General features: G+C 44.6%; 1 protein-coding gene across 5 annotated transcripts in view; it reads left to right on the top strand.

Moving 5' to 3' along the window:
* LOC147010556 (protein MFI-like) overlaps positions 1–22,500 on the top strand; it is a 107,733-nt gene that overhangs the window by 5,139 nt on the left and 80,094 nt on the right. For 4 of the 5 annotated variants that reach the window (XM_085860435.1, XM_085860434.1, XM_085860436.1 and 1 more), the window contains exons 2-6: positions 4,901–5,022; positions 10,489–10,547; positions 11,843–11,928; positions 16,389–16,511; positions 17,359–17,413. In XM_085860435.1, the coding sequence (XP_085716561.1) occupies positions 4,977–5,022; positions 10,489–10,547; positions 11,843–11,928; positions 16,389–16,511; positions 17,359–17,413 (369 nt within the window). In that variant the 5' untranslated portion in view covers positions 4,901–4,976. The remainder of the gene's footprint in view (positions 1–4,900; positions 5,023–10,488; positions 10,548–11,842; positions 11,929–16,388; positions 16,512–17,358; positions 17,414–22,500) is intronic. The other variant, XM_085860437.1, reaches the window with a different exon arrangement.

Below are 22,500 nucleotides of genomic sequence, written 5' to 3'. Positions count from 1 at the left end.
GAGGAGGATGGGGGGGTGGGTGGTGCGAGGAGGATGGGGGTGGTGGGTGGTGCGAGGAGGATGGGGGGTGTGGGTGGTGCGAGGAGGATGGGGGGTGTGGGTGGTGCGAGGAGGATGGGGGGGTGGGTGCTGCGAGGAGGATGGGGGGTGGGTGCTGCGAGGAGGATGGGGGGTGGGTGCTGCGAGGAGGATGGGGGGTGGGTGGTGCGAGGAGGATGGGGGGTGGGAGCGAGGAGGAGGATGGTGTGTGTGTGTGTGTGTGTGTGTGTGTGTGTGTGTGTGTGTGTGTGTGTGTGTGTGTGTGTGTGTGTGTGTGTGTGTGTGTGTGTGTGTGTGATGGAGATCTACATGTGGATTGGAGAGGGGAGGGGAGGGAGGAGGTGGAGGGAAGGCAGAGTGAGAGCAATGGGAGCGAGGAATGTGGGGGGGGAATGGGAGCGAGGAATGTGGGGGGGGGGAATGGGACCGAGGAAGGTGGGGCGGGAGCAAGGAAGGTGGGGGCGGGAGCAAGGAAGGTGGGGGCGGGGAGCAAGGAAGGTGGGGGCGGGAGCAAGGAAGGTGGGGGGTGGGAGCGAGGAAGGTGGGGGGGGAGTGGGAGCGAGGAAGGTGGGGGGGTAGGAGCGAGGAAGGTGGGGGGGGAGCGAGGAGGAGGGAAGGTGGGGGGTGGGAGCGAGGAGGAGGGAAGGTGGGGGGTGGGAGCGAGGGGGGTGGGAGCGAGGAGGAGGGAAGGTGGGGGGTGGGAGCGAGGGGGTGGGAGCGAGGAGGAGGGAAGGTGGGGGGTGGGAGCGAGGAGGAGGGAAGGTGGGAGGTGGGAGCGGGGGGTGGGAGCGAGGAGAAGGGAAGGTGGGGGAGTGGGAGCGAGGAGAAGGGAAGGTGGGGGAGTGGGAGCGAGGAGGAGGGAAGGTGGGGGTGGGAGCGAGGGGAGTGGGAGCGAGGGAGGAGGGAAGGTGGGGGGTGGGAGCGAGGAGGAGGGAAGGTGGGGGGTGGGAGCGAGGAGGAGGGAAGGTGGGGGTGGGAGCGAGGAGGATGGAAGGTGGGGGTGGGAGCGAGGAGGAGTGGAAGCGAGGAGGATGGAAGGTGGGGGGTGGGAGCGAGGAGGATGGAAGGTGGGGGGTGGGAGCGAGGAGGAGGGAAGGTGGGGGGTGGGAGCGAGGAGGAGGGAAGGTGGGGGTGGGAGCAAGGAAGAGGGAAGGTGGGGGTGGGAGCGAGGAGGAGGGAAGGTGGGGGTGGGAGCAAGGAGGAGGGAAGGTGGGGGGTGGGAGCAAGGGGGAGTGGGAGCGAGGAGGGAAGGTGGGGGGTGGGAGGGAGGGGAGGGAAGGTGGGGGTGGGAGCAAGGAGGAGGGAAGGTGGGGGGTGGGAGCGAGGGGGGAGTGGGAGCGAGGAGGAGGGAAGGTGGGGGTGGGAGCAAGGAGGAGGGAAGGTGGGGGGGGTGGGAGCGAGGAAGGTGGGGGGGGTGGGAGCGAGGAAGGTGACCGTGGTCCCTTTGCGGACCGTAGTGGTCGCCAATACTTCGACGGCGTGGGGTAGGGTTAATTGACTAATTTCAATATACCTAAGTACCCACGTTGTCCAACTACCGGGGAAAACCACACCCTCGGCCGACTCTGTCTGGACCGAGTCGCAGGTACCGACTCGGATCCGGCGTAACCGAGCGGTGTTACCAGAGCCGCGCCTTACAGGCCCAAACGGCCTCGCTTTTTCTCAAGTCCGATCCATGCTGCGTCAATGAAAGAAACCACGAACAACGAACTGGAACATTTAACAGGGGATTTATTTTACAATAATAATCGGGGAGGGAGGCACACAAAGAGCAGAGTTATCCGAATAAGAAATGTAATGTACAAGGAACGAAAACACTAAACAGCTCTACTTAACAGAATGGGCCCACGGACACACACACACACACACACACCCAAAAAGAAACTGGACCACGTGGGTCTATTTCGGTCCTCAGCCGGGCTGGGGTACCTGTCCCGCCTCGTGCGGTCTATTCGAGCTTGTCCGATGGCGGGACTCGAACCCACCGCCAACAACGCCGCACCAAGCTCCGGGGACCAAGAACGGCACCACGGACGCCAGCCAGCATGGTCGCAGCCAAAGCAAATCGCCACCGGACTGCAGACCCTCCGCAGTCGCCACGAAGACACCGGTCTGCCGAAAAACCTGCTCCTCACGACCACTCTGCAGTAGCCACGACCACTCTGCAGTAGCCACGATCACTCTGCAGAACCCTCGTCGACCAAGCCAATCGCCCCAAATTGACTGCTCACCACTCGACTTATCCTTCCCCTCCCCCACGGGTCGAGGGAAACGCTCTGAGGTACTTGCCTCCAGATTGGACGAGGGGTTGTCGGATGACATGTGGTCACCTCCCGATTGGCTGGGGCGTGCGTGTCATGCTTGTCCTTCGCTCATTGGCTGGAGGAAACGGTCCATTCCCTTCCTTGGAGCGGAGCCTCGTCCCGAAGCGATGGAGGCTCCGCCCACGCCTTCAGCCAAAAACACATGGGCAATGACGACCAGGAAGAATGGGGGACGGTGACGTTGTTGTAAAACCTAGCTAAAAATAACTCGTAGCGCACACATGTAATTCCCATTAGACAGAAGGAAGGATTCTAACTATAAACACGTACTTATCGAAATAACTGAACTATGGGGACTGCTGACTGTCTGTGTGCAGATGGCTTCCAAATCCGTAACAATATCACTAAATTTAACTATTGATCTTTCACATCACACATCAAAGAGGTCGGTGGTCATCGCAAACAGGTCAGTGGTCTCTCCGTTTTCTACCACCTCCTTTCTGGTCTTGCACCCTCTGCTCTTTTCATGCTTTGTACCCCCCCCCCCCCCAGGTTTCTTCAGGGCCTACCTGGACCACCAGCAACCCCCTTATGGTGAAACTCCCAGAATCCAGAATCATTGCTCAACCCCACTCATTCGTTCATTTTTTTTCCCCACCTGTGGAACTACAGTAATTTCCACATTTTCTCCAATTTAATTATTTCTTTCAGGTCTTCAGTACAGCTGTTCATCACCATCTTAGATCATCAATGTATCCAAAGCTATGCATCCTTCTGATTTACCCTCATGACTTCTTAAGGATTTTGTATATTAATTTTCTGAGCTTTCAACTGAACTTTTAAATTAATGCCTCATACTTATGAATGCTTCCCTGACACCTGGAAAAATGCATCTGTTTGTCTGGTTCCTAAAACCATCCAAGTCACGAAATCTTATCAGCTTCGACTAATATCTATTACATCTGCGATCGCTCGTGTTTTTGAGGGCTTTTTAGCTGACTGGGTGATGAAGGATATTAGAGATGTCATTGATCCTGAACAATTTAGTAATATGAAAGGTTGTTCCATTAATCACGATACGTATGGTGGATTGTATGTACATATACACAAGAGCCTTGATAAGCTGGGTTACTATGCAAATTTTTGTGCTGTCGATTTTTGTAAGGCATTTGACCATATCAACGACACGACTGCGGTTGAAAAGATGGTTCACCTTGGGGTGAACCATGCAATTCTGCCCACGATTTGTAGCTTCCTTTCACAGCGATCTCAGCCTGTTCGGTACAATGGAGCTACTTCTGATTCACTTCAACTCTCCTGTGGATTACCGCAGGGCACAAAACTTGGGCCGATCATCATTCTCGTAATGGTCAATGACGCCGTTGCCGACTGAATGCACACAACAATGGAAATGCATCAAATTACCTTAGTGTTATTTAAATTTTGCAAAGAACTGAAGTGTTGTATGCAGTCACATTTGAACTTGGACAATGGTGTTGTGATGACGTTATGATTCCTAATGCCGAGAAATATAGGGAAATGCGGATATCATTTCTTTGGCAAACCACTACCTCCTCTTGAACTAGCGATCAATGGTGTTTCCTTGGAAACAAAGTCGTTTATGAAGCTCCTCTGTTACAATAAATCCATCTGAAGTGGAATAAACAGGTTGGACACATGGTTACCAATGCTTCTCACCATTTGTACATCTTATGTAAACTGAAGATGAATGATTTGAAAGTTGGAGATTTAGTAATGGTCTAAAACATGTACATTCACCCCATCTTAGAATTTGGAGTACCTGTATGGAGCTCAAGTCTCACGATATCCCAAATAGCCGATATTGGGCAAGTCTGAAAGAGCTTTGCAAATTATCACCTACCTTCCCAAGTCATCTTCCCTTTGCTCACCTTTTAATGCTTTTAGTATTGCTTCCCTTGCTGACCGTCGCATTAAACTTGTCACACACTTTGCTATGTCTGTACTCTTCTCCAGTCATCATCTGGACACCTTTCCCTCAAACTCAACAATTGGTATCTAGACGTAGTTTAAGAAACTCAAAACAAATTGATGTGCCTCAAACACAAACGCAACGATACAAATCGTTACCCATTCCATTCCTTATCCATTTGTTGATGATTAATATTCGAGTTATTTAGATTTTTCTTTGTTTATATCATATTACTCATTGTTCATTTTTTTTATTTAGTATGTTGCTTGACGATTTGTATCTTAACCCCCCCCCCCCACCTCTCTCCACTAGCCTAACTCTTTCTATGTTTCCAGCTTTTCTTTCCTGAGAGTTTGCTTCTGTATCCATCTTGTCCAACTTGCATGTCCTCCCCTACCCCTCATTATTCCCAATATCCTTTATTTGTCAGTCTCCCTCTATTCTGTCCTTCAACTTTGCTGTTAGTGTCACTCACTCTCCCTCTCTTTCTCCTGTTCCTTTTGTTCTGTTAAGTCCTGATTGGTTCTATGTTTGTAGCTCCTCCATGAGCCTCAACTTTGTATACAAAAAAAAGATCTGTTATGTATCACCACCTAACCCACCCACCACCCTCCCTCTCCCCACCCCCCCTACACATTCTCCATAGGTTTCGTCCACGGACACAAGTGACCCTGTTCCTCAAATGTTTTTGTGTTGATTGTGAACAAAACAACCAATTCAACATGCTGGGAAACAGCAGGAAGGTCATTGTCGAAGTGGATCTCCCAGGTATTGCGTGATTGTCATTTATACGAATGTCCTTGCTCAGTGAAATGTGAAGTGTTCCTTTGTGCTGGATACATGATTGGATTTTTGGATTTAACAGATTAGCTTGTGAAGGTATGTAAAAGTCTTATGGCCTGTTATCCTTCATATTGTCATCATCATCATGATAATGTCGCAGTATTGAAATTTTTGTCATTGTGATGATGTCATTTGAGGTTTTTCAGAGAAGGATACACAGGAGAGCATTTTGCAGATTAAATCTTAACCTTGCCAGCATGCTCGTCGCTCCAGATGCTCTGAAATATTGTAGAGTAAATGGAGGTGTGGGGCTGGTTGGGGGAGGAGTGGTATGAGTGATGCAAAGAGGCTCGTGGGGCCGCAGCAGCATCTCACAGTGGTTCAGCAGGATTGTTAGCAGCACACTGGAACCGCAGTCTGAGAAAAAAATATCCATGGAGACTTCATATGTCAAACATGCCCTCCATCAGATTGCTTAGCAGCACAGTGAAGACCTTGTTTGCTGATATGTTTCTTGCTGCTATGCCCTGTATTTGGACCAGGAAGGATCTATCCTATTCCTGTTAATAGTATTTTCTATATCATCTGGCCATTTTGCACATGTTTCTGCAGCTCAAGGCTTTAATGCCATCCATGTAAGCTCATGGATTTGCGAAGAGTATTGAATGGGAAGTGGAAATTTATGGCAGCCGTGCCATTTTTATTTTTTGTATTTTTTTTAATACAAAGTCAAAGCTCGTGGAAGATGGAGACAACAGAATGGATCAGGATGCGACATAACAAAAGGAACAGTGGAGAGAGGGGGGAACACCAACAGCAGGGTTGTAGGACAGAATTGAGGGAGACTTGGACAAATAAGGTATGTAGGAAGGAATGAGGAGAAGGGGAGGGACACACAGGGTGGACAAGATAGATGCAGAAGCAAACTCTCAAGAAATTTGGAAGGAGAAGGGCTTGGGGTTGGGGGGGGAGGGTTAACGCAAGTATCAAAGATCATGGTTTTAGATGGCAGACAATCTAAAATGGTGGTGAACAGCTGTCTTAAAGACCTGGAAGGAGGGACTAAATTGAAGAGAATATGAAAGTTGGTTCAGATGGGGAAAAAGAGGAACGAATCAGTGGAGTTGAGCAGTGATTCAGGATTTTGGGACTCTCACTATAGGAGGGTTGATGGACCGCATGCACCCTGCAAAAGCCTGAGGGTGATAAAGCACAGAAAAAGCAGAGGGTACAAGATCAGAGAGGATGTGGTAGAAGACAGACCAGTCTGCAATGGAGAAATTATAGGCCTGATGACGCAGCCTAAACGTGGGAGATTCCAATGATCTTGAAGGCTTTGGTTTCCATGGTGTCAAGCTGAGGAAGGTGTGAGGCAGGTCTCCAACCCAGAGGGGAGAACAGTATTCTATCAATCTGCAAAGGAAGGCTTTGTATGTGGATAGTTCAGGTGTTTCAAGAAAGGGCTTTGTACGACAGAGGATTCCCGGCAACTGGCTTTTAAGGTCAACTTTGAAATGTGGTTTGCCCAAGAAAGATCATGGCTGACAGTTAGACCCAGGAGTTGAAGTGACTGAACTTCCTCAAGAGGATTTTTAAGAAAGTAGATGGGAGGGGTTGCCATACGGTCCTTTCGCAGAGAGATAGTGAGAGTGTGAGATTTGTCAGGATTGAAAGAAATATTCCAAGTGTTTGACCAGCTTGAGTTTTTTTTTTCAAGGTCTGAAGAATGGGAAGATGCTGCAGCCTTCCTCTCTATAGAATGAAAGGATGATAAAGGGGATTTTCCATAGAATCAGAGATATCGCTGATGAAGATTAGGAATAGGATTGGGCCGAGAGAACACTCCTTTGGGGAACTCCAGCCATACCAGGGAGAGGAGATGAAAGGATTCTGTTGAGAGCCCCACTTTGGCTATGGGACTGGAGAAAGTCAATCTCCCAAGAGTGGAGTTGACCTTCGATGCCATCAGAAGACAGTTTGGAGATCAGGTTGGGGTATCAGACTGTATCAAAACCTCGATATGATGTCAAGAAAGATAGCCTGGTCTTGTATCTGACATTGAGGGCCTCCATCCATTGTTGGAACAGTATAAGCAGCATGGTAGAGTGACCTGGTCTGAATCTGTATTGATGATCTGAGATGAGGCTGTTTGAGAAAAGGAATGATTTTATGTCAACTGCTATGATGGATTCTTGAACTTGCTGATGATTAATGGAAGTAAGCTCATAGGCCTGCAGTTATGGGGATCAGTTTTTGCACCTTGTTTATTACAGTGCGTGCGCTGTATACAATTGCACCGAGTTTGAAATGTCCCCGCCGGCGTCTACCACGTCTCCCACGTCTCCGGTGTCCCCCGTGTCCCCCCCCCACCCCACGTGCCTCAAGACAGCCAATGACGGCCGCCCGGTAGATGCAGTGCGTAACCTCGACGGAAATGGCGACAATTGACGGAAATACCTGAGTATTTCAATGGAAATTTGTGAAAGTAATGTGTTATATATGTGAAAACCATTTAATTTATTGCTTGACGGAAAAAAACGAAGAAACGCGCCCCTCATGTACGAACGAACGAAAGACGTCACTTCCGCCCACCATCGCATTTCGCGCCGATCGCCGAATGCTGAAAGCAAAGTTCTTCTTCTGCTATCATTCTTTTGTGGTCCCCTGCCACGCTGTATCGAACGATTTTATTCCTTCTGTTATATATATAAAGGTGCTTATCACAATAATAACAAGATTTTTACATTTCAAATATTAAGTATGCTTTTTAATTGTTTTTCAACTGAAAAGCATAAATTGCATATTTTAACATTAGTTCACTCATTTGCTTCACCACACACGCTGTATTGAAGGATTTCACTTGTTTATTTATGTAATGCGGTGATATTAGCTGATTTCCAAGTAGATGGAAGATTATCGAGGGCAAAATATAGGGTGAAAAGGACAGAGAGTGGATGTGAAAGAGCAGCATAGCAGGTTTTGACCTCACCTGGAACGTTCTTCTGGGGAGCTTATGGGATGGCGCGTCGTCCGTCCGTCCATCCGTCCACAAACACTTTCAACTTCTTCTTTGAAACTACACATACACAATTTCGATGAAACTTGACCACAACCTTCATCACCTGTGATGTACCAAAATTTGTTCACGCTATTTAAACTAGAAGGGCACTCGGTAGAGCGCACACCTCTGGCACGCAATGCCTGATCCACGAGAACATGTTGGACCCAATGCATTTTTGAAATATCATGCTATACAGTACTATATCGTTTTGGCCCTATCTCTCACTGGTGAAGAATCACTTAAAAATTCTCGTAGTCTGATCCAGATCTTCACCAAAATCGAATCAATTTTTCTTTGTTATACACCCAACCTGCCCACCAAAAACATAATCTCCTTCCACCTTCTGTGGTGAAGGTAATAATATGAGTTCCCTTCCAAGGAATTTCAACACAGGTTGTGGGCCATTAGGCCCATCAAAGTCTCCTTTATTATTACCAAACTATGAGATTTGTCTTTGCTCTATCTTTTTTAAATGCTGAACATCAAGCAAGGAAGCAGCACGTACCATTTGTAAAAGTCTTTAGTACGACTCAGCTGGGGTTTGAACCACCAACTTCCCAGACTCAGAGCAGACACTGTAACCATTACACCACCAAGTCTGGTTAATATTGGCAGTGGTAACTTAGGGATGATGATTCTTTCAACTGAGCCTGTTTTTTGTTGCAGTATAATTTTCAGACATATAGTTGTCATAAGTGATCAATTACAAAAAATCTACATGGTTTTTAATAAGAAGCGAACTATGTGATTTTACTTGAAAACCATATATTCTTAGCAACACGTTTCTTAATTTTGTTCCGAACAAACAAAACTATATTATTGTGCCAACTTGCTGTTTCAGTGTGTTTATTTCTTCAAGAATGAGGCCAAGTCTTTCCTTGAAAAATCCAAATTGCAAACAACTTGCAAGTCCTTCATCTGCAGTTTGATGGAGTACTGCTCTCCCCTTTGGGCTAGCGACCCTGTGTCACACCTTTCATGTCTTGATGCCGTGGAGTCAACGGAATTTCCAGTGACAAAGCTGAAACTATGGGCACGTTGATTCCGCATCACAAACAGGTTGGTGGTCTCTGCCTTCCAACCGCCTTTCACCCTCTGCCATATTCATGTTGTCGCCCCCCACAATTACCCCGCCCCCATCCCTGCTCCCCACCCCACGGCCCCAGGTTTCTCCAGTGCCCCTGCATTCTGCCGTAACCCACTTCCAGTGAAACATCCAGAATCCAGGTTCGTGGCCCACCTTCTTCCATTTATTTGTTCCTCATTTCTCTCACCCATGGAACCAATTCGGTGAACCAATTTCCTCAGTCTGTTCACCCTCATTCCTCCCTCCAGGGCTTCAAGACAGCTGCTAACTACCATCTCAAGTCACCCCTCACCCATACTCATGATCTTTTCCATCTTCATTGACCCTCCCCAAGCGCATCCATGGTTTCCCTTCCTGTTTTCAGCAGTTTTAGACTTGGAAGAGTGTTCAAAAGACAAAGTGGTCAATCTTATGCTCTTCCCAAATGAGAATTTATAATTTGGCCATGATTCCTATCTGAAGGTGTGTGCTTTGTAAAATATATATTTGGATGTTTATCGTACCTTCTATAGGCAAGTGGTTGTATGAATGGTGTTATTAGTACTGTGATTATATAATTTTGAAACTGCATTAGATTATATATTTGTATTTCAAGCCTCTGAAGCTGCTTTATTTATTTATTTTACAAGCAGGTTCACAACATGTAACAGTGCTGCTGTGGTTCCAAGCCATTGCTCTTTTACCAAGTACTTTGACTTTGTTCAGCCTAAAATCTAATCAGTTTTTGTGCTGTCAGAATCAATGGTACTCAATCCCTGTGCGCTGCTCAGAGCCTGAACAGGTACAGCGTCTAGCTGTCGCCACCTTTTGGAGGTTCATCGCTTCTGACTAGTCACTCAGCTTAGATGAGAACACCTGAATGGGTGATTTTTCTCAATTAAATACATCGTTTTGCCATTGTGATGATCACATCTTGTTAGGTGTCGTGTAAGGTTCTTGGGTGGGGGGGGGGGAGAGGTGGAGGGTTACATTTTTGCAGCGAATATGAGTTTGGGATGATTCACAACAATATCGTACTATAATCCTTAAATAATGAGAATAATAATTATTTTAATTACCGTACATCACATTTGTTTAAATTAGTAACATACCAATTTATCAAAATGACTAATGTCTAATGCTTACTTAGTCCTGAGAAGATGATTTGCCTTATTAATCTCCTAAAGAGTCTGATGCAAATTATTTTTCCTGAAACTAATTACCATTCTAACTCAGGATGAGTCACTAGGCGTGTTTAAAACATGACCCTGGCATTGGAGGTGGCAGGGACACATGAAATGCCACTTGTGTTTATGTCGCACAGACAGCGAACATGTTGGTACGGGACTGGCAATGTCTGGTGCCTGCAAGGCCAAGAGACAGGTGGGATTTTCCTTTATTTAATCGATTAATTATCCAGTCAATTAGTTATTAAGATGTGGCAGGGTCGTTTGGACAATGTGACACTGCACACGATGTGAATGAAGATGGATGAGAGAGTTTATGTAGCGGGATATCATCAGATGAGGCACGTAGTGAAATGGAAAGATTTGAACGCACTGCCTGACGACATATTCCTTCAGTGGTGAGCACATTCCCATCCAATTTGTGCTGCGGTCTCATCAGGGAAGGGGAGTGCAAATGAATGGAGAGGAGAAAGGGGAGTAGGTGACTAAACAGATGGTAGTCAGTCATTCAAAATCAAATGTCATTTGATCAAGATTAGGTCATCCCCCCCACATCATTGTACAGAGCCATGACCGATTCGCTTTTGACCTGATCATGTGTGCATTGTTGTTTTTGAAACAATTTGTTTGAATCTATCAAATCAAACAAATGTGTTTTACAATCCAAGGCTGAGCTAGAATGTCCAATTCTAAATGGTGAGAGCGCATTATGTCATACAAACTCACAAAACCATCCTTCGTGCTTTTCTGAAGCCTATAGTATGAAATGAAATGCATTTGTATAAAATAAGTTAAAATAAACACAAAATCAACCTTTAGGGACAAATTCCAGAGCAGTAGCAGAGGTTGAAATTTCATCTTCAAGGTTTTTCCTTGAAGCAGCGCTTTTGGAAGTGTGACGTTTATATCGGTATTTTTTGCACCAATTACACATTTACATTGAACTAAATATGGAACCTGGATTGCAGTTTGATGAATTCTCTTTCTGTACTGCATATTATTAGAAGTTTAAACAATTTATATGTAGACAGTTTAAGCTGAGCAGTCCGCATGGCATCAAATCCACGCTATTGATGTATGTCTACCTAATGTATGACTGCATACTCACTCACGCACGTGTATCTTGCACACAGGTTTCCATGTATTCTGCACAGTTGAACTCCTGCATATGACACATTTGTACCCCTGCGTTTGGCACACCCATACCCCTGCATCTGGCATAAGCGTACCCCTGAATGCAACACACGCATACCCCGGCATCCGGCACACACATAACCCTGCAACCACCAAACTCTTACTTTTGCTTCCTGCACACACATACAATACTTTATTGTATACTGGCCAGGAATTGTGCATTGTTCTGTAGAGTAGCAAAATCAAATATTTATCCAGGTTTACTGATTGGTATGACATCAACATGAAAAATATTTGCAAAATGTTTCAGAGATTCTGTAATGTCTTGCTGTTTGCATTTCCTAATTTTGACAACAGATGCTGCTGCACAGCGCTAACGAGGATGAGTGGCGCGTGGCAGCTGCTATTGAAATTCAGCGCATGTGGAGGGGGTACATGACCAGGTGAAATTTTTATCACATTATTATTCCGAAAGACATGAGTATTGTGAGCTGTCCGCCACCCTGACCTTCCAGGTCATTATCGTTGACTTCATGGCATTTGGGATTTTCATCACCAGATGCATGCCATATGGTGCACATTGCATTTTGGAAAGAAATATTGGGTTGCGCTTGGAGTAAGTGAAACACAAATAACAAAAATCTAAATAAATTGATTTAAACACAACCTGATAATGAGCTATATCATATTCTTTACCGAAGTGGTGCAACCGAAGCAGTTTCTTGCACAGGTTATGCTGAGTGGTTTGCCATTGCCTTCCCAGCAGTCAAGGCAGCAATTTGGAATTTGCTCGTGGTGCTGGTGATTGCTCACCTACTGGGACCTTTAACATCAAAAAGGATGCACATGAGATCTATAACATCCAGCAACGAGAAGGGCACTCGGGAGAGCACATACCTCCACCACGTAATGCCTGATCCATGAGAACGTATCGGGCCTAATACATTTTTGAAATATCATGCTGTACAGAACTATATCGTTTTTGGCCTGATCTCTCAATGCTTAAAAAATTAAATAATTATCGTATCCCCATCCGGATCCGGATCTTCACCAAAATCGAATCAATTCTTCCTTGTCACGCATCCATCCTGTCCACCGAGTTTCATCCAAAAGCCGTGCACAACTTTTTGAGATATTGTGCTATATATCATTTTTAGCCCTATCTCTCAATGGTGAAGAATCACTTTAAAATTCTAGTAGTCGGATCCGGATCTTCACCAAAATCTAATCAGTCCGTCCTTGTCGCACATCCAACCTGTCCACAAAATTTCATCTGGATCCGTCCCCAACTTTTTGAAATATTCTGTACACAAACAGACAGAAAGGAGTGAAAACACAACCTCCTTCACCTTGGGTGGTGGAGGTAACTAGAGCTGGCAGACTGGACGTGCGTTTTAACGTCCATCTGAAAGACGGCACACACATTGATGCCTCACTCTGCCTGAAAAAGACCAGGGTGGCAGTTTAAGCTGGGTCGAGATTCAAACTCAGACGAAACAGCTTAGAGGTGAGTGTACAAACAAAAGACGAGACAGCTGAGTCGAGGCTATCCTGCCATGTGCCCAAACAGAACATACCTGCCACTGATTAGCTTTGTCATAGCTGAAGACCAGGCTACAAAATTGCCTTTCTGATGAAGAGCTAGCAGAGGGCATTGTATTGCATCATAAAGTTGGCCTGAAAAATTATTGGGCATCTTCAATGACTTGCCATTGTGTGGCCTTCGCGTCAGCCAAGTCTCCCAATACGATACTTTTGTAATGACGTAATCTGCCCCAGAATGTTCAGCACGCATGCACAGAAAACCCTGTAAATAGTGATCCTCTGGGCATGTGAACTTGTAACATGTGTACATGATAAGGATTGTTACCTAAAATGGCTCACAAAGCTTCTAAAAGAAGCCAAAATACTTAGAAAAATACCTGAGAGAAAGCTGAGCTGTTCTGTATTAAAAAAAAGTTCGAGGGAGACACCGTTTCTGGTTTGGTTGCTTCTGAACACTGATATGGGAAGGTCAAATCTGGGGCTTGCTTGTGAGTGCACAGGGTAAGTTTAAAACAACTTTTAAAATGATATTTACCATTAATGTTGTGTGTGTGGAGGGTGGGGGGGAGGGGGTATGGGGAGGGAGTGTGAGCTGTTAGGGCTGTTATCAATACATTGTCAAATCCGAGTACCCGTTAACACAGGATTTCTCAGAGCCGGGACGTTTTGTACCAAGAGATGGTCCAAGCGGTGTTTTATGGCACTGCTTTCAATAATTACTCTACTTTACCGTTCCCCAAGGTCACCCAGATGAGCCAAAATCGATGGCAAACACACACGGAAAGCAGATGGCTGAAACGCGTCTTCTTACCTTTTAGAGGGTTTATTTAAAAAGCGAAGTACAGGGAAGAGGGTCGAAAAGACTCTATCATAAACGGAACAAACCAAAAGAGTCAAAAGACACAAAGAGGAGAATGGGAATATGCAAACTTATATACAAGGATAAATGAAACGCAAAACATAACCCACTAGGTGCCACAGATCACACTCTTACAACGAGACAATAATGCAGCCGGGACTTCCCTTTTCTCTACTATGCGCAGGGTAGATGAAGGACTTCAAACAGCCTACTTTAGAAACCAAGAGCGAGATGAGAGCCAGTGACGGGGGTGTACAAAGATGAAGAAAAACATCCACGAGCAGGGCCAGCGATGAGTAGGACCAATCTCTACTGTGCCATCTAATGGACCCTCCAATTCAATCTCCTCTGTGGCTACGGTGGTGTTGGTCCAAAAATTCTCCTCCTCCATCGGGGAACGACGGTTGCTCTCCATTGCGATTTTATAAAGAGAGAAAAAAATTACTTTTATTTTAATTCAAAATAAATTTAAAAGCTAATTGACTCAATTTGGAATAGGGGGTTGGGGGTGGGGCAGGCGTTGTCCCCCCTCAGGTCCGAACCGTGTTCCTGACACCAGTGTTACTGGTGTCCTGACACCAGTTTAGTGTGAATCGGCCTTTCTGAACACAATTTCCGTGGTGGATCTGCTAGCAAGATGGATATTCCCATCCTAACCCTAACTACCCCCACCCATACTCGTGATCTTGTCTATCCTCAACTACCCTCCCCAAGCCCACCCCTTCCTTTCCAGGTTATTGAGTTTCTTCCCATCTCCCTCCTATCCACCCACCTTTCTGGTTTTTTTCCTCCATTACTGTTTCATCCTCAATTTTCCTTTCCTTTCATTCTTCTCCTGGTCCATTCTTCCTCCAAGTGTCCCTCTACCCTGCTGTTGTTTTTTTTTTTCTTTCTACCTTGTTCTGTTCTATTCTGTATTCTATCTCTTCTATGAGCCTCGACTTTGTATCCAAAGATCTTTTTTTTAGTCGGCCATTTTAGCTGTAAATTCAACACTGTTTTGTTGTTTTTAATTGTAGTCATTTTTTTTAAATTTAATGAACTGCTCCATGTTTTTTGATTCACCAGAAAAAATTGGTCTTTGTTGATTACACGGTGACCTAGTTGTTGTTACACGAGAAGGGTTAACTGAACCGAACAAGTGTAAATGTGGTAAATACTAGTCTGCAGTGGAGAATCCCAGATTCAAACCGAGGCTCTTGAAAAACCTTTCTTCTTTATTAACCTCTGCCATCTTCGAAGATGGATGGGGGTTACTGTTTTCACCCCTTTCTGTTTGTTTATTTGTTTGTTTGTGAACAGTATTACGGAAAAACTCCTCGACGGATTTCGACGAAACTTGGTGGGGGATTAGGTATGGTCCAAGGATCATGCCATTAAATTTTGGACTTGGTCCCCCCCCCCCCAAAAAAAATTGTTGGAGAAAAAAAATTTTTTTTTGCATTTCTACATGTTTAAAGTGATTTCCAACCCCCCCCAAAAAAAAAATTGTTACCCCCCCCCCCAAAAAGGGAAAAAGATTTTTGGGCATTTTTACATGTTTTAAGTGATTTCCAACCCCGCCCCAAAATAGTTCCCCCCCCCAAAAAAAGGGAAATTTTTTTTGCATTTCTACATGTTTTAAGTGATTTACAACCCGCCCCCCAAAAAAAAATTGTTAGAGAAAAAAAAATTTTGCAACTTTTTTTTTCAACTAAATTTCGATTTTTTTTTTTCTTTCATTTTTACATGTTTTAAGTGATTTCCAATCCCCCCCCCCCAAAAAAAAATGTTGGATAAAAGAACTATAACTCTCAGCACTGTTGACATCATATTTAATGAATAAGATATAAGGTTCACTTGAGTGATCCAGCAGTATTGGCGGCGGAGGTTTTGCACTCTCCCGAGTGCTCCCCCTCTAGTTTACCTCTTATCTGCCATCGAAGATGGATGGAGGTTACTGTTTTCACCCCTTTCTGTTTGTTTGTTTGTTTGTGAACAGTATTACGGAAAAACTCCTCGATGGATTTCGACGAAACTTGGTGGGGAGGTTAGGTCTGGTCCAAGGATCATGCCATTAGATTTTGGACTTGGTCCAAAATCCAATATGGCCGCTATGGCGGCCAATTTTAAAAAAGATTTGAAATTTTTTTTTTTTGCATTTCTACATGTTATTAGTGATTTCCAAGAAAAAACATGCCAAAATTATAATTGCGGCTTATTTTGGAACTTCAGGTGGATATACCCACGTAAAATCAATTTCTGTCTCAAGGAATCTAGTTATGACAAATGAATTGAGTATGTAAAAGTTAAAAGTAAAAGGGAAAGTTGCAAACTATAACTCTGTGAGCACTGTTGACATCAAATTGAATGAATAGGATATCAGGTTCACTTGAGTGACTTAGCAGTATTGGCGGCAGAGGTTTTGCACTCTACCGAGTGCTCCCCCTCTAGTTGACCAACTATTAACCCTCATTTGAAATTCCTTAAACCTTATCCATATCCTCTCTCGGACTACAGATGCAGACTCTTCGACATCCTGTTTCCTCGATTGAGTCGCAAGGCCCACCAGTCGCTCAGCCGTTTCCAGGACGGCCAGCAAGGACTTGAAGACTTTGACTTCCCTTGTTCAACATCACTAAAGTGCGTAATGAAATGCCCTGAGAATAGCTGATGTACAAGGCTTGCCTTGCTGGACAATAATTTTCCAATAGCTGTTGATCTTTAATTTAGCTGTATTTCTGCAATTTTTTTTTTATCATCAATGTGCACTCCAGGCTGATGGAACATTCAAGTAATCATTCACCGTTCACAGGCATTTGAACACTAATTAATTCAAATCCAACCCTGTGAACACTGCTGTACCCTGTGTTGTGCAATTGTAAAGCACCACTGAAACTACCACTGAGTCAGGTCAGGTGTGGGAGCATGCACCGGAGCAGCGCGTCTCCTTTCGGAAAAACTAGGCCAGCTGTCTCACCTGCCTGTGCTTAGTAGTTTAGGATCCATTTGTTTTTCTATAATTGCATTTTAATCAGCTTTTATTACCCTATTTATAAGTCAAAGTGATGAGTCTTAAAAAGGATGTTGGTTGTTGCTTTTACAATCCTAAGTGAAGATTCCAAACAGACATTTTTGGTAAGTGATACGATGCGATTCCTAGCCCTCACGTTTACTTGTGTCATGGTTTACACATTTTACATTATTCCCTTAATAAAAGTGGCTTCATGGTGGAGTGGGTGGAGCCTTGTTGCAATGTCTTTATGAGTGTGGGCTCAATTCCCTTGGCTCCTCATTGCGGATATTTGCACACCCCGCAACAGAGTCACAAACTGTCCAGGATTCGTTGTTAATCATAGAAACATTTGCAACTTGTCATGAGCACCCAACTACTCTGTCAGGAGCATGGGCTTCCCCCTCCACCATCATGCTCACCTAATTCTCGTCTGCATTGCCCTTTTTTCTTGTTTTTTCTTGTTTTTTTTCCCAGCCTATCAGAAGATTATGCCAGTTGGATTTTAGCACGAGCCTGGAGGAGGTACAAAGTGAGTTTCACACTCCATGTCCAACATTACACCCATGAAAGGTTTCTGTGCAAATCCCTCCTGTACTGAGCCTCTTTAAAAGGCTGTACTTGTGAAAATGTTCTCTTCGTTCGAGGAAAGATCTGAAACGCAGCAATTTAAATGCGATATGCACCGTCAAACTGGATTTACTTGTTTAAAATTGTGATGCATATCAGTGGAGAGTCATCGTTCAATGTCCATTATTGTATGGGACTACACCCACCTTTTTGCCTTTTCATTTCATTATTTGAGGCAGATGAGATGTTGGGAAATTAAAATGAATGTAAAACACAAATCATATAGTGGCTGGAGTAACATCTTTATAGCAAATCACGTGACCAATGTCAGGTTTCCAACTCTTGCTTAGCACGTGAGACCAATCTACCATTATGTTCACCAACTTGTAATTTGCAGTTATAACTTAAATCAAAATATGGGAAATGCAATAATTGAAAAGTCTCATTCTTCTTCTTCGTTTCTATGCAGCACATGGCTGTGGGGGAGAAGGGGGCTATGCCACTGATGTAATGCCCCCTGTAGATGAGGACAGCAATTTGTAATTTGTTCATCGTGCTGGCAATAATTGGCCTACTCTCCGCAAAGGACACTGGGATCTTTAACGTTCTCCAACTAATGCTAGGAGATGGGATGCCAATTTTAACGTCCATCCGTGAGACGGCGCACACATTTTAAGAATCATCCTGCCCGCAAAACACCAGATGACAGTTTATAGCTGGGTTGGGATTCAAGCCCAGGCAAAACAGCATTCAAGGCACCACCTAGCATTCAAGGCACATGAAGGTGACATGCCATCATGGCATTGGCAAAAAACAAAAAACAAAAGCAGTTCTACATTAATCTTATGTTGCAATCTCTTTTTTGTGTAAAATTTCTCAATGATGGGCTTTAAGGAGCCATCTGGTTATGATGTTTGCAAGTACTGTATGTTGGAATTTTGCTACATTCTAAATGGGGAGAAGAGTGGTCCTTTCCATCTACCATCTCCCCCAATTCGGCCCCCTTCAATCCATTGCCAAGCTTCTTTCCCTTCTCTTTTCACTTTTCACTCCCTGACACTTTACCTCCTTTCTCTCTCTCCAATCATCCTCCCTTCTCTTCATTTTAGCAAATTAAATTTTCTCACTTTAGTTCCTTCCAACCCCACTTATGTGTACATAATAAATCGATGGCCCAAACCAAATTTTTATTTCCAATAACTGGATAAGATAAGCTGTGCTTCTTCCTCTGAAGGAGCATTGTTGAAATGGCGGCACTCTGATCTGGCTCAACATTCTGACAAATGAAAATGACAATACTTATCAGATTAGACGTGTTGTTGAAGGTGTTTTCGGGGGGCTTATTAGTCCTATTTGCCACCTTTTGGTTGTGAGAGACGTATTGGCTTTGCCAAATAAGCTATTAAACCACAATGCAGCTTGACCATGGAACTCAAGGCCTTTAAGATAATTGGAATCTCGCGATGAAGCCGAGTCTCGAAAGATGTCATGCCGAGCACGATACTTGCAAAATCCCGAAAACAAATTTGACCGTAAAAATAATTGGTGGTTGAATTCAATGACCAAATATGCAACTCCTCTTCAAATTTCAAGTCATTTGGAGAAAATTGACAATTTTAGAAATCTGACCTAAGTTGTTGACCTTTTGACCTCAAAATAAATAGGCTTCTTGCTTATGACCAACTCTACTATTTGGCGAAGATCTGTTTAAAATTGTGACCTGAAGGCGATTGACAGACGAACAAGAAAGAAGTCATGCAGAGCACGATACTTGCGAAATCCAGAAGACAGATTTGACCGCAAAAATAATTGGTGTTTAAATTCAGTGACCTGATATGCAAATCCTCTTCAAAGTTTGACTCAATCAGATGAAAGTTCAGGATTTTATCAATTTCACATAAGTTGTTGACCTTTGGCATATGTTGACCTCTAAAATAATGGGGAACTGAATTCAGTGACATGATATTGCTATGGCCTGCAGCACACCAAGCCAACATATGGAGAGGGCAGCTGGATGACCAAGCAAAGAAGAGACTGATCAGAGAGGCAACTGTCCAGGCCTCCAAGTTGGCCCCAGGTAGACCCCAACAGTACTGCATATGAAAACTCCAAAATAGCCACCCTCACTTCCTCTGCATCAACTTCCTGGTTCCCTCCTCTTGCCCCACAGCCAATCACAGGCTTTATACCTCTGGGTGGAACGGAACCATTGGGTCTAACTCTTGGGGGAAGTGGGGGGGGGGAGGGAGAGAAGAGGAAAAAAGGTCACAAACCGTAACAATATGCAAACCCTGTTCAAATTTCAAGTAAGTCGGATGAAAATTGCCATTTTTAGAAATTTCGCCTTTGTTGACCTTTTGACCTTTAGACCTCAAAAGCAATTGGTGGTTAACTTCAGTGACCTGAAATGCAAATCCTCTTCAAATTTCAATTCAATCATATGAAAATTGATGATTTTAGAAATTTGACAAAGTTGTTGACCTTTGACCTGTTGAGTTCAACAACTTTTGACCTCAAAATAAATAGTCTTCTTTCTTATGACCAACTCTACCATTTGGTGAAATTTGTGAAGATTGGTTTAAAATTGTGGCCTCTAGGCAATTGACATATTGACATACAGACAAACAGACAGAATCACAGACCAGACTCACCAATATAATTGTGAATCTTCGATTTCTTAAGTAGGAAATGGACAGACAGACAGACAGACAGGGGTGAAAACATAACCTCTGCCCACCTTCCCTGGCGGAGGGAACTACAACGGCACTCGGGAGAGCGCAACACCTTCACCAGGCTGAACAGTTTACGTTTTGTATCCACTGATGGGCCGAATCTGGATCCTGACCTGAACCAAAATCGAATTGGCTTGTTCTTGTCATCGACCCAAATCATCAACATAGTTTTGTCATAACTCGTCCACAACTTTTTTGAGATATCATGCTATCCATAGTTTTTGGCCCCATCTCTCAATAATGAAGTCACTTCAGAAATCGTATCCGGATCCAGATCTTCACCAAAATCAAATCGATTCTTCCTGGTCACACACCCAACCTGTCCACCAATTTAAAACTGAATCTGTTAACTTTTTGAGATATCCTTTTCACAGACAAACAGACAGACAGGGGTGAAAACATAACATCTGTCCACCTTCGGTTATGGAGGTAAAAATCTCTTCAGCTTTTGATAGTCAGGCACCCAGCCTTACTTTCTAAGTTTCTGCTAATGGTATTCAGCACTCAACCCCAACCCTCTTGTATGGTTATCCAATTTTCTATACGGGTTGCTCTTGAGGACATTTTGATCTAAGATCTACCTCTTTTGGCTGGCGTCCCGCAAAGCAGCATTCTATGACTGACCATATTCTTGACTTAAAATAACGACCTCTCAGCTTCCCTGAAAAATCCTCCGTTCCATTTTGCTGACAACTCCATGCTGTGGAGAACAGTACACCACACTTCTGAGAGGCAGGCATCTGTAATGTCCATCTCAGTAGATCTGTAAAAAAAAAAGTCGTTAATCTCTCTGGAACACATCTTTGACCACAAGAAAATCCCATTCTGTCACTGTTCCTCAACAAGAATCAACTTTTGATCGACCCCCCACCACCTCAGTTTACTTCTCTGGTAAACCTCTGGAAGAGTGTAGTCTCTGTACCTCCTAGACTTCACTATCTGTTGCAAACGTTCTTGAGAAGATCTACATCTCTAAACTGGCCTCCAAGACTGGCCGACACCAGTATTTTCAATAGTGCTGAGCCCTGAACCACTGGACCACTGAACCTTATACATTATGGTGTTTAAGGCGTTCAGCCGATGCCTCACGGAGTGTGTGGAACCCCACTCTGAGCTGGTTCAACTCCCACCCATCTTCCTTTCCTGGAGGTGATCGATTCCAAGGCTGTCCCTGTTATTGGCATCTCTCGGCAGGAGACTGAGCCCCAAGATCTGCTTCTTGCCCACCATAGGCAGGTTGTGGGTGGAAATTTCATTTCAGTATATGTACATAGAGAACAAGACGATGTGGGAATTTGATTTCTAGAAGTTGGAAGTCAGGGGTGTTTCTATCCCTATTGCTGACCCTCCAATCAACTGTGGTCCACCTTCCTTTGTGGAAACACAGGCTGCGGTGAACTGGTTGAAATGGGGTAAAGCTCCAGGGATCTGTGGCATCCATGCTGAACTTCTCAAAGCTGGTGGAAATGCTGCACTCATGTCGTTGCATGCAGTTTTGTGCTCTACCTGGAACACAGGCATCGTCACAACTGACTGGAAGAGGGGTCTTGTTGCCCCTCTCTGGAAAGGGAAGGGTGTTTGCCAAGACGGCAATAACTACTGAGGGTTAACGCTGCTCTCAGTGCCGGGCGAGGTCTTTGCTCAGATAATTCTTGTTAGGGTTTGCCACCATCTTTGTGAGCACCAGCGTGCAGAGCAGTCAGGCTTTACTCCAAAGAGGTCAATGATTGAATGCATTCTTGCTCTTCGGGTCCTCTCCGAACGCAGACAAGAGTTTTGCCAGGGCTGCTTGCAGCCTATGTTGATCTCTGCAAAGCGTTCGATTCAGTGAATCGGGATGCCCTCTGGAGGATTCTTGGTCTTCGTGGAGTGCCACCAATACTGATCAATCTGATGTCTGAACTATACTCTGGTACTGAGATTGCTGTGAGATGTGGTGATACCAACTCTGACTTATTTATGGTTGTTACTGGAGTTTGTTGGGGGTGTGTACTGACCCACACACTTTTCAGCACTTGTACGGACTGGATTCTGGCAAGGATATCAGAGAGATCAAGCTGCAGTGCATCGTTTGGGTATGTCAAGATCTCTGCTTTGATTTCACAGATGACGTAGTCATCTTTGCGGAGACTCTGGATATCCTTTTGGGAACTCTCGAGGTGCTGAATGAGAAGTCTGAGCCGCTGGAATTATGGGTTTCCTGGGTCAAAACTAAGATCCAGTCTTTCATTGACATCTTCTTTGTACCTGTTTGTGGTGAGGATGTTGAGGTCAGGGAGAGATTCACTTACCTTGGCAGTGATATTCATGTCTCTCC

This window comes from Eptatretus burgeri, chromosome 16 (genome assembly GCF_056783735.1).
Source record: "Eptatretus burgeri isolate ZD-2024b chromosome 16, Ebu_testis_v1, whole genome shotgun sequence".
Lineage (NCBI taxonomy): Eukaryota > Metazoa > Chordata > Myxini > Myxiniformes > Myxinidae > Eptatretus > Eptatretus burgeri.
This window is presented reverse-complemented; position numbering and strand designations above follow the sequence as displayed.